The 12,480-nt window shown below is 33.7% G+C and overlaps 2 protein-coding genes across 2 annotated transcripts; one reads left to right on the top strand and one right to left on the bottom strand.

The window, feature by feature from the left end:
- Positions 1–1,130: 1,130 nt before the first annotated feature.
- On the top strand, positions 1,131–2,824 carry LOC143600876 (small ribosomal subunit protein uS10z/uS10x). The gene is made up of 4 exons (XM_077078430.1): positions 1,131–1,258; positions 2,139–2,268; positions 2,410–2,523; positions 2,612–2,824. Exons 2-4 carry the CDS (start codon positions 2,151–2,153, stop codon positions 2,752–2,754), a joined length of 375 nt encoding a protein of 124 aa, XP_076934545.1. The 5' UTR covers positions 1,131–1,258; positions 2,139–2,150; the 3' UTR covers positions 2,755–2,824.
- A 2,811-nt stretch (positions 2,825–5,635) lies between these two features.
- Positions 5,636–12,480, bottom strand: LOC143600874 (guanylate kinase 2-like). Its single transcript, XM_077078427.1, has 10 exons — positions 12,379–12,480; positions 7,579–7,689; positions 7,405–7,475; positions 7,210–7,336; positions 6,776–7,138; positions 6,562–6,683; positions 6,358–6,493; positions 6,231–6,276; positions 6,065–6,152; positions 5,636–5,968 (listed from the first exon to the last, which is right to left on the bottom strand). Exons 1-10 carry the CDS (start codon positions 12,478–12,480, stop codon positions 5,866–5,868), a joined length of 1,269 nt encoding a protein of 422 aa, XP_076934542.1. The 3' UTR covers positions 5,636–5,865.

Genomic DNA, 12,480 nt, shown 5'->3' with positions numbered 1-12,480 from the left:
CGGGTCATAAATGAGAAATTTGAGTATTTTTAGAAGTTTGAGAATGCAAATTGATTTATCGTCAAATTTGTTACGAGTTCAAAGTGTTGACTTGAAAATGACAAACAGATGAAACTTAGAATTTTAAACATAATTCAGGTTTCAAATTTATTTTCAAGGGCATTTTGGAAATAGTCAAAAAGTTCAAGATTGGCAAATCGACTATTTTTCTCTCGATTATTAAAACTTAAGAAAAGATTGCGAACACTTTCGACATGCCACCATCAAGCCTATCAATACTTCTAACTTTTATCAAATTCAAAGTATTTGTGTCAACATTAACTTTTCTTTCAATGGTGATTAAAATGTTGCATGGAAAGCATGTAATGCAAAACTATGTTCAAATGAAACAAAATATTCATAAAATTTAATGGGTTAACATGTAATTTTTTATGTTATCATTATGACAAAGTCGAGAAACCCCCTGAAACTTATCAAATTATTTTTCATGGTGTAGCTAAGAAAAACATTGTTCTTGAAGATCATCCTTCGTTACAATTTAATGTTTTCCTTTCCTTTAATTGGTGGTAAATTGATAAATATACCAATAAAGGTAAGGTAACGATTCTTTTGTACTTAGCCTACGTTGTTAGAACTACTATTGTATGAGAAGTCTTATTCCTAAAATCGGTTCATAACCAAAATTTTTTTAATTATACATATATGACACTGAGAATGAAACTTTCAACAAAAATAGCGTTCTCGAGTTACGTTTTTGCACGTGCATTTTTTTTTATTAAGTTTATTTAAAAAATATCATTTTGTGATATAAATAAAATCAAGTTATGTACAAATAGTATAGATACAAACATAAAATACATTTTTTACATACATTATGTAGTTATTTGCTTTACTTTTAATTTTATTATCTAGATCATCCCGTGTACGAACCAGGCTCTAAATCTAGTAAATAAATAAAGTGAAACAACACATTAAACATAGAAAAAAAAATTAATGAATGAAATCATTGAAGGTAAGTAAACCACATAGATAGAGGAAACTAATATTCTACTTTTTTATATATATTTAATTTTTAAATACATATAATATTTCATAAATAAATACACAGAGACGAAAACAGTTGGGCCTTTAGTGGATTTTATAGGCCCAATGGTTCATTTCCTTCAAAATATTATTGATCTAGGGTTTGTTTTGATAAGGGTTCCTTTGCGAAAGTTAGAGATTAAGCAGCAGCTGCTCGCCGGAATATTCCCAACAGGTTCGTTATTCCGCCGCCGTTTATGCGATCGCCGTTGGTATATTCATAGAAATTTCAACAATATCGTCTGATTTTTTTGTTATGTGATAATTATAGCTATATGTTTGTTTATATTGTTCTAATTTACTTCATTAATGATGTTATATATGTGAATTCATTTAGTTCTAGGGTTTACAGGCTGATTATGTGAATTAGGTTTTGTGAGTCACGTTATGTGATAATTAGAGCTATTAGATGCTTGTTTATATCGTTGTAATTTACTTGATTTTGCTATGGCATTGAATTTTATGGTTTCTTGGCTAATTTTGTAAATTTGGTGTTGGTGAGATTTGTTTCGTACCGCTTGTCGCTCGCTTGATAAAATCTAGCTAAAATAAAAAATAATGATTTCAATGGATCTAAGTCGAGCTGGCTCATTTTTGTAACCGAGCTGAAACTTGGCTTGCTCTTTGGCTCGTTTAACTTTGAGCGAGTTGAGCCGAGCTGCCTCGTTTAATTTTGAGCTCAAGCTTGAACTTACACTGGCTCGACTCGGCTTCACATTTTTACAGCTCATATGTTTGCTTATATCAATATAATTACTTGAATTAATTTGTATATGTTAAGGTGAGTTCTATGGTCTCTCGGCTGATTATGTGAATTTGGGTTGGTAGGTTTTGTTTTGTGATTATTAAAGATGCCTGTTTGTTTATATTGCTGTAAAGGTTATATACGTGATTGCAATTCTATAGTTTTTCATGTTTGTTCTGTGATTGGTTTTTGATCTAGCTGCATCATAATGTGCTGATTTATATAGCTTAATCATGATACATTGCACTGCGAGTTTGCTGCTGGATTTCAATTTTGTGCAGAACTTGAATCTGACGGTTTGAAATTGCAGGAAAACGCAAACATGGCGGCAGCATATGCAGCAGTGAAGCCAGGAAAGCTTGGGCTAGAAGAGCCTCAAGAACAGATTCACAAGATCAGAATCACACTGTCATCAAAGAATGTTAAGAATCTTGAGAAAGGTATTCGTGTTATCTACATTGGTTAACTCTTATTCGTTGCAATTAGACCTTAATATCCTGGTGTGTCAGGTCTAATTTGTTTGTGGCTTCATTATGGTTTAATATTAATGAACTTGATTTTCGTTTCTATTTAATTTGAAGTGTGTACGGATCTAATTCGTGGATCGAAGGACAAGAAGTTGAGGGTGAAGGGACCAGTGAGAATGCCAACCAAGGTTCTTCACATCACTACCAGGAAATCACCCTGTGGTGAAGGTAACATAATATGTTTTTGTTTAGATGTAATATTTTTATATGGTGTTCGACTTTTGTTTGATGGTCAATAATCTATCATGCTTTGTAGGAACAAACACATGGGACCGATTTGAGCTTCGTGTTCACAAGCGTGTTATTGATCTTTTCAGCTCGCCAGATGTCGTGAAGCAGATCACCTCCATCACCATTGAACCTGGAGTTGAGGTTGAAGTTACAATTGCTGACCCTTAAATGTTTTATTATCATTTTATTTAGGACTTCTGCAAAGTTCAAACAATTTTGGAGTTAAATATTTGACTGGATGGGTTAATTTGTTTTTATTGTCATAACTTATATGTTTTCTCTAATCTTTTGGCATCATAAAATTACGAGTTTTTATATAGTGAAATGTCAATGTTACCATCAGATTTAAAAGTGGATTTTGTTAACCAAACTAAAATGAATAGATTAACATTTTATGATAATGATGATAGTGTTTTGCTATAAAAATATGTATTTATGCGTCAAATCGTGTAAATTATATTTGTTTATCTTTTGAGTTTGAATGGTAGCTTATGTCTAATATTTGCACTAATTTTGACGTTATTTTACCAATCTCGTGAAAATAACGTTAAAGGTGGCGGAAGGTTAATCAGGCATCATGTGGTGGCGTTGATAGCCGAAAGACAAGGGCACATGCACCAATTAGCCGGTGTCCCTGATGATTGAGTGCTATGTGCCTTATGTCCAAGGCTTGATGCAAAACTACTATCGAGCTGGGGGTCTCACCGGAAGCAGCCTCTCTATCCCTATGGGCTAGAGGTAAGGCTGTTTACATCTTACCCTCCTCAGACCTTACCATAGCATTGCTATTGGTGGGATATACTGAGTACGATGATGATGATATTTGTTTGGGATTCCTTATTTTACCTCCTTGTAACTTTTTATTAAGTATATGAGTTAGAAAAGTGTAACTTATGGATATTTTCCTCTCACATCAAAAGCAATCCCAAACTCTGTATTCCTTTTTAAAAAGTTAATAAGTTATAAGTTAGTGAAAATAAGCAATCTCAAACACCCCCTTAGAGTAGGGCTGTTCACGGTCCGGTTTTCGCGGTTTTTAGGGCAAACCGCGAACCAAACCGTTAAACTCTTAAACCGAACCAAACCAAACCGTTAGTAACGGTTTGGTTCCGGTTTGGTTTCACGGTTTGAACATGTTGGACTTTTATACAAAATGTCCAAAATATTGTTTGATGTATCATATTAATCAATAACTAACCGTTTTTACAATTTTAAACACCAACTTTGAGTTTTCATTTAAAAATTAGGCAGGCCAAGTTTTGTGTATTTCGTATTTGGGCTGAGCCCAGTTAGGTACTTACTGTGCATATATAGTTAATGTATATATATGCACCAACAGTTTTTATTTAAATATGTCTAGCAATAAATTGTATATACACACATATATGTTATTTAAAGATTAAATATAATTAATTATACGGTCCGGTTTTATACGGTTGGGTTTCGATACAAACCCTAAACCAAACCGTTCGTCACGGTCTAAAAATTTTCAAACCAACCGACCAAAAGTCAAGAAAGAAAACCAACCGTGAAACCAAACCAATGACCGGTTTGGGCGGTTTCGCGGTTTTGAACCGAACCGTGAACACCACTTCCTTAGAGAGTTAAAGAGAATATAAAATAGGAAGCACTAATCCGCTTGAACCCCCTTCTCTCCCCATCGTACAGAATCTGTCTGAAGGCGAGGCGTCTGTCACACTGTCCTCATAGATGTCTCTCCTCCCTCTATTTAGTTAATCTCTGTTACATCGGCCGTCAATCCTCAACGTCAGACACAAACTTAAAATAATTTTAAAGTAACCAAATGACAATTGCTCTTAAAGGAAGAAAATGCTTTGTACATGGCATAGATTGACATTTATCGACTATCAGAATGTATTCTTAAGTTAATGAATGCAAATTATATTTTTGTAAACTTGTGTGAACAAACCCGCACTTTGCAGTAGTGGCTGGGAACTCTTTCGGTTTCAATGACTCACTATAACAAAGAAAGATCCAAAACGTATATTTGTAACGTCCAAAAACGAAAAAGAGAACCAAAATGTTATAACACGTTCGGTTAATTGGCTAGTTAAATGTATGATTTAGGAGTATATAAGAAAGTTATACATGTGAGTTAAATTAAAAATAAAAAGGATCGAATATAATTATAAAAAATCAAACAAAAACAAAAAATGTTGGCAAGGAGCATATGTGAATAGTGCCACACCTCCTCCTCCATATGCTAAGGAGAATAAGTTACACATTAAGTGATATTTTAAGTCGTTTCTCTATGTTTGCTTTGTTCAATATTTCTTTCTCTTTTAGCTCAAATTTGTTAACTAGCTTGAAGCCTTAGAAATTTGATCAGTTATCTTGTCCATTTATCCACGTTTGATTCACAGTCAGCATCAAACATCGTTTTTTAGTTCTTCGTTGAATTCAAATTCATTTGAAGGCATGGTTGATCCTTGCATCAATCGTACACTGGCAACAATCTTTTTGTTATATATGTATGATCGTATATGATTACGATATCAAGTGAATAAATTGCGAACATATTATTCCAATCATTTTTTCTAGATTTAGTAACACTTTTAGTAATGTTCTACAGTTAAAATGACCAAATTCCTAAATTTTGCTCAAAAGAATAAAATCAATCTTGTAATCACTTTTCACAAGAAAAAGTGAAACAAGTTGCAAAAACTTTAGAAAGAACCAGAAGATAAGAGACAGCAAATACTCCCAAAAAAGAACACTAAAAGTACCAATTTTGGCAGGTATTTATTCACAACATTTGGACCACTTCACTTCACTTCACCTAATTATTTGGGACCATTTCATTTCACTCGAATATTTTCCGTTAACTGCTGGGCCAGTCTTGACCAGAACATAACATATGGATGGCCCCAAGTGGGTCCGGACCGCCCATGCTCACAATAATCTAAACACAGTCATGAATCTTTCAAGGGGTGACTCAGTGGTAAATGCGTGTTAGGTTCAAATCCAGCTTCCACTCGTTTGTTGTCTCACACTTTACAAAAAAAGTAAAAAAAAAATATCATGGGTGCCCACAAACAATTAAAACCACCACAATTCAAAATTCAATGATTCATTCAGTAAAACATTTTTTTTTCATGATTATAGAATCAAACTCTTTCATTCTTCTACTACTACTACTACCATCAAAATGACTATCTTTCTCTTGTAGTTGGGTGTTCCTTGCTTCTATAAAATCTTAAGAAAAAGAAATTCATAACCAAAGTTGGTACAAAACAAAGTTAAAAAAAAAAAAGACAGCTACTGGACGATTCCGTTGGTATTATCATCGGCATGATACATTCTCAGCCCTCTCGTCCGCCCCGGGCCCCCACCTTTCATACAAGTTAAATCAAGCACAATCCTGCATTCAGTAAACCCAAACAGATTCATATTTTCATAATGATAATTTGAGGAATTCAATATAATCAGTGAACAATATTCAGTTAATAAAACTTACTTCTGGTCAGCATTCTCACTGTTTATAATAATCTTTTCATCAATTTTGGTCAGTGAGATCTCCATAGGCATTTCAAACACCTCAGTTTCTGGATTCGAATATTAAAAAATGTGTTTACATTATGAATTATAAACTTATAATAATAAAACAAAATCTGAAAACTTACGGGATTTTAAGGTCACGTCGGTACTTGCATCAAGACCCAAGATTTGCTATAACAAAATGAAACAGATTTAATACAGATCATCAAAACCTTACTGAACCTAAAACGAAGGGCAAAAAAGTAAATTCACCTTAAGTCGTTCATAACAACCCTGAAGATAATCATTGACCAATATATGGTCAAAAAGATCGCTAGAAGTTCCTTGCCCAAGCTCCGCCTTAGCATTATTAAGCCGTTTTTGTATAAGTTCTTCGGTCTCGGTCCCTCTGTTTGGCCAAATTAAAGAATTATAAAATCAAATTAACAGATAACATTAATAATATAAAGCTCAAACCTTGCACGAAGGCGTTTTTCCAGCTCTTCAAATGAAGGCGGACAAATAAAGACGAAAATAGCCTCGAGTGGACTAGCCCTCACAGATCGTGCCCCTTGAACATCAATGTCAAGGATACATCTCTACATATATATACATTTTGACTTTCAAGTCAAACTCAAAACTAATTATATTTTAAAACAAATAAACGAGTTTAAATAAATATAATGCATACCTTTCCAGAATCAGCAACAACCTCAACTGCTTCTACACTAGTCCCATAAAGAAATCCATGAACCGAAGCATATTCTAGAAACTTCCCAGCTTTAATCTCGTCTTCCATAACCGTTTTGTTAGTGAAATGATAGTGAACACCGTCCCGCTCTTTTGGTCTCGGTGCACGTGTCGTGTGGCTAACTGAAAACCCGAACATTGTCGGGAAATCTTTCATCAACATGTTAATTAGTGTACCCTTACCGACACCAGACGGGCCACTAATTACAATCGGTCTCTCTGCATCACCGATAAATCCTTTACTCCAACAAACCACCTCGGTCCCATATTTCTTCTTTTGCTCTTGCACAAATTGAGTGTCCACCTAACATGATTACATAATTATAACCTATCATAACATAATCATATAATTCAAGAAAAAGATTTAATACTCACCTCAAGAAACCAAAGACAGTCATTGGATTTTGAATTGTGTTTGATAATCAAGATTCTATCTTTTATAAGCATCATTGAATGGCGCTTGAACCCGTTCGGTTTCATTCCTAGAACGATCAGGATCACCCTATACGAAAGAAAAACAAAATCAAAGCAAGAAAACACTAAAGAAAAGCTTCAAACTCAGTAACTCACCAATCACGGGTCGTCTTATCGAAAATACGGACTCCGTTTGATGCCGGATCATCAAATCCACCAATGACATACTGACAAAACACAATAACATAATTCAAATTGAGCACAATTGTTGAACAGTTCAATGAAATTAAAAAAAGATGTGTTAAATTTGGTTGGGCATAACAATCATACTGTTTTATCCCCAACGACAATGGCGGAATCGGGTTCCTGCAATTTCAAATGAAACCCACTTGAAGAAAGAGTGGTTCTTAAATCATCAGCAACAAAAACTGGAGCTTCACCCTAATTACCAGAAATGACACGAATTAAAGAAATTGAAACTAATTACGCATTTCAATTGAAAACTGAAGATTTGGCTCACCATTAGATCAACCTCCAAGAGATTAATGATGACCTTGGATTCAAGATCTGATACACAAACACGATTAATTGATTAAAAACCCTAAAACCCAATTTAGCCCTAAAATGCAATTAATGAGAATGTGGAAGTAATAAGGTGACTAAGAATCAAGTAAATGAGTAATTTATTATTAAAATTGGGTAAGAAAGAAATTGATTTACCTAGAGGAAGAACTAGAATAGAATGGTATGAATATGAATATGAATATGAAAATGTGATGTGAAAGATGGTGGTTATATATATATATATATATATATGAATATCGAAGGAGAAGCAAACAATTTGGGATCGGCTACTTTTATATTTCATAGAAACATCCAAACGATTTACAATGAAGTGGCAGGTCAGCGAACAATAAGTTGCGCCACAACCCTCTTTTGAATAGCAAACTCAATCCGACTAAAAACAAAGTTTTGATTCTTATGGGCTAATACGTTACTATACACAACTTTCTGAACCCTATTCAAAAGGTCCACAGCATCCGGAGCTAAGAAACCAAAAGTGTCAAAGGCGAAGGGGATAAACACGTGTTATTATTATGATGAAACACGTGTTGGGATTGAAAGAAAAAGTCAAGATGATGAAAGAAGAAACGTAGACAGCTATTATTATGCATGTATCTAGTCGACCGTTTGAGTTAAACTTCACCTAAACAATCCCCGGTTTTTGTATATTGGCTGATAATAATCTCAACTCCAAAAATCAATACTAATAGTCAAACCTTTTAACTATTTTTGTCTCAATGAACCTCCGTTAAAAAACAATTAACGTCGTTAAGATTTTTTTCCGAGTTTTGAACCGATGTGTTAACTTTTTGATCGGAAAAAGGATACGAGTCGACTCGTATCCTTGTTCCCATCAAAAGCCCCAAAAACATTGGTTTGAAACTCGGAAAAAACTTAACGACATTAACTGGTTTTTTAACGGATGTCCATTGAAACAAAAATAGTTAAAACACTGGACCCTTAGTAATGATTTTTAAGGTGAAATTATTATCGGTCAATACATAAAAGGTGGGATTATTTATTCAAGTTGTTTTTTTATGAGACCATTAACGGTTCAGTGGCCCACCCAATCAACTTCATTTTCCGAGTACATAATTGTGGAATGTTAGGTTGTCACGTCCCCGAATGGAAGCTCGTGAATCAATGTGCCCTATTAGTCCCAAACTTAAGACCATCGTGATGAGAAAACTCACCATATGTGAGGAAAACTTTCTGGCATAACCTACGCCCCTGTCTTGTCACATGTGGGATATAAACCCACTACTTAGACGATTATTGGCAAAACTTCATCTGAATAACTATTAGATGGGTATTTGTTATATTCATCATTTGTTATTGTTTTAGCGGTCATATAATCATTTCCTAAATTATTGAACTTCACAACTCAACATATGTTATATCCACAACTCACCTCTCACTTGTTTTATAACTTTTAATACAATTAGAAAAATGCGCAACCCTCTCTACATATGTACAATCCTGCGTTAAACATGGGGCGTGTACCATGGTCCAACAGGTGCCACATTACCCATCTCACGAGTATAACACATGGTTTTAGTTATACTATGATAGGTGACTATTTGATCGTGTATTATAAGACTTATTTTATTGACTAAAAATATTGTTTTATGTGAAAATATCATTCACATGTACATTTAACTTGGGCATTACAGGTGTGTGTATATATATATATATATATATATATATATATATATTCACTTGTTTAATACTCAAGATATAACATTGATTCAAAAGTTATGTTTAAACAAATGGTCACATGCATGAGAATGTCATGTATTATCTTTTATCAACGACGATGATCTAGTCATATATAAAATACTTATAATCATAAAATAAGTTGTTGTATGTGGTTATGTTAATGCCTGTATAGTATCGACGTAAGAGCTTTACTTGTCATGACACATGACAAAAAGGATCCGTGGCGACATGTTTCATGCTAAAGTTGAGCGATTTGAATTTGACAACTCCTATGTAAAAAAGAACAATGATTTATCAATAATATATATAATTTGATGAAGAAATGTATACCGCATATATAGTTTTCCAAACGTGAACATTTGTATATCGTGATAGGATGTGGCGTTTTTTTTCTAAACCAATTTTTTTATAATTCTATCCATAAAATTATATAGAGTTATCATACGTCTCTGAACTTTAATAAGTTTTCTTTAAACAATTTACGTTTATACCTTTTTTCTATTTAACCAATTCATACTTTTACCTATGAAATTTAATATAGTTATTATACCGTCCCTAAATTTTTTTTTCATTAGTGCCTTGCGTTTCCACCCCAAAACTTCAATAGAGAGATAAGTTTAGTAAAGTTTTTTATTTATTTTTTTATATATATTTTTTGTATTTTAATACGTTTAATTATTTTTTATTCAACTTATGATAATCAAAACAATTATAACTCTATACATGTTTAGTTAAGTGTGTAGTCTGGTTATTTTTACTACGTTTAAGTTAAAGCTTATATGATTTGCATTAAATCATCGATATATCAGGTAACAAACACAGTCTTGTTAGGACCATCCTACAACCCCTCCAATATTTTTTATATTTATTTATGTATGTTTTGTATTATCATAATTATAGTTAAAAATAATAGCATAATAATAATTAAATACCGTCAACAACAATAAGAGCATTCCCAGTAGCTTTTCCATCTCGACTTTTATAATTACATTAAAAATATTATTTTTTTTTCTTTTCAATTAGATAATACTTTATAGACTATTATTATTACCATTTTTTTTCTTCATTCATAATCACTTTCAAAAAACATTAAAAAATTATAAATGTAAACAGTTTTATTTAAATCTACTCATGAACATAGAACATTTTTTCCCTTATCTTCTTACAACCACTTACAACTACTTTATATAGAGAACTCATTCACATAAATATAAAACATCTCATGTAAATGCTCTAATGTAAGGCTTCATACCCTTTTCACATTCAAAGTTATTTGTACTCGAAACCCCCCCCCCCCCCAAAAAAAAAAAACACACATACAAGAGAGAGAGAGAGAGAGAGAGAGAGAGATTTTCAACAAACATCGTCATCGTAGAGTTTCAATACAATCTCTCTCTCCTTATTTAGCACAAGGATACGTAATGAGGTTGATCCATGTGGATAAAGTTGTTGACTTCACCGTGTTTATTTAATTTGTGTTGGTATCCGTTGATATTAATAAAAATTGTATTCAATTCGCATCGCCGTTTTATATGAGGGGTATCTAAATTAGATTCACATATGGGTATTTTAGATTCGTATTCGTGTATCCTTAAGCCTTTTCGCGCTGTCGTATTAAAAGAATGATAGAATGATAGAAAGTCCATGGCTTTATAGCCTAGTGGCATCTTGGTGGTGGGATAAGGCTTAGGGACCATATGGTCCTGAGTTCGAATCTCACAAGGGGGTTTTCTCAAGATTTATTGAGTTTCCTCCTGAATTGGTGGTTAGGCATTATTGCCTAGTGGAGATGGATATGATCGCGTGGTTCTGCTGGTGACACGATGATACTCCAGTGGTCCGTGAGTGATCCTAATTTGCCGTTCAAAAAAAAAAAAGAATGATAGAAAAAAAACAGTGTGACGTGCTTGTCAATTATTAAATGTTTGAACATCTCATATATTCATTTGTGCTTAAATGATTTAGGTTATTTGTTTCATTGGAGAAAGTCTCAACAATTAAGAAAGTCATGCAACAAAGTGTTTATGCTTCTATTGTAGCAATGGCGAAAGTTCCCAGAGCAATAAGCCAGTCGAAATGACTAGCCCTCAAAATAAATGAAGCCAGTCGAAATGACTAGCCCTCAAAATAAATGAGAGCGCCACACTTAACCTCTAAGACTAAGCGTACTGGGCGACATGTGGGCGATAGGGGCTACAACACCCCCCCCCCCCCGGGTGAAATGTGGGGCGATAGGGGGGGGGGGTGAACTTTTTGTCGCCTGTTTGTTTAAAGAAAATAATAATATTTAAATGTTTTGACCGTTGAACGGTCATGATGACCGTGTCGTACGGATCATATAAAAACCTAATTTTACCTATAGAAAGGGCAAGTCGGGTATCGAATCCAGAGGAGCATGTGGTTAATGTAATACGTGTGTTCGTTTATCTAAATATATTTACAAAACAATTATAAAGAAACAATTATGAAATTTTTTCGAGTGCTGATCACACTAGCAGGTTTTGTTTGGAAGCAACAAACACTTAAACAAGTTTAACAATTAACGAGAATAGATCACACCTAGGGTGTGACATTCGTCAATTTTGGGTTTAGATTTGTTTTCGTTTTATAATCGTTTATTATGTAAACCGACCCGTTTTATAAACTGAAATCCTCGATATATTCAAAATGTTGGATTTTATATTACAATATTGTTTTATACTTGTTGGGTCTTAAAAACATCCTTTTCGGTTCTTAAAACGCGTAAAAATCACCTAAAACGAACTACAAGGACCAAAACTGTCATTTTTAAAAGTTTGGAGAATCTGGCCACCACCCCATCGCGCCACACGATGGAGGAGACCTCACCATGGTCGCGTATCTTGACGGGGGTCTGCAGCAGGCCCGTTTTGTTGTTTTGTGCTTTGTTTTAATCCTTTTTGCATCCAAACTCTTGTGTTTCACACCCAT

Source organism: Bidens hawaiensis, unplaced genomic scaffold (genome assembly GCF_021521415.1).
Source record: "Bidens hawaiensis isolate Kalapana, Puna unplaced genomic scaffold, B.hawaiensis_p1.1 tig00055017_1, whole genome shotgun sequence".
Lineage (NCBI taxonomy): Eukaryota > Viridiplantae > Streptophyta > Magnoliopsida > Asterales > Asteraceae > Bidens > Bidens hawaiensis.
This window is presented reverse-complemented; position numbering and strand designations above follow the sequence as displayed.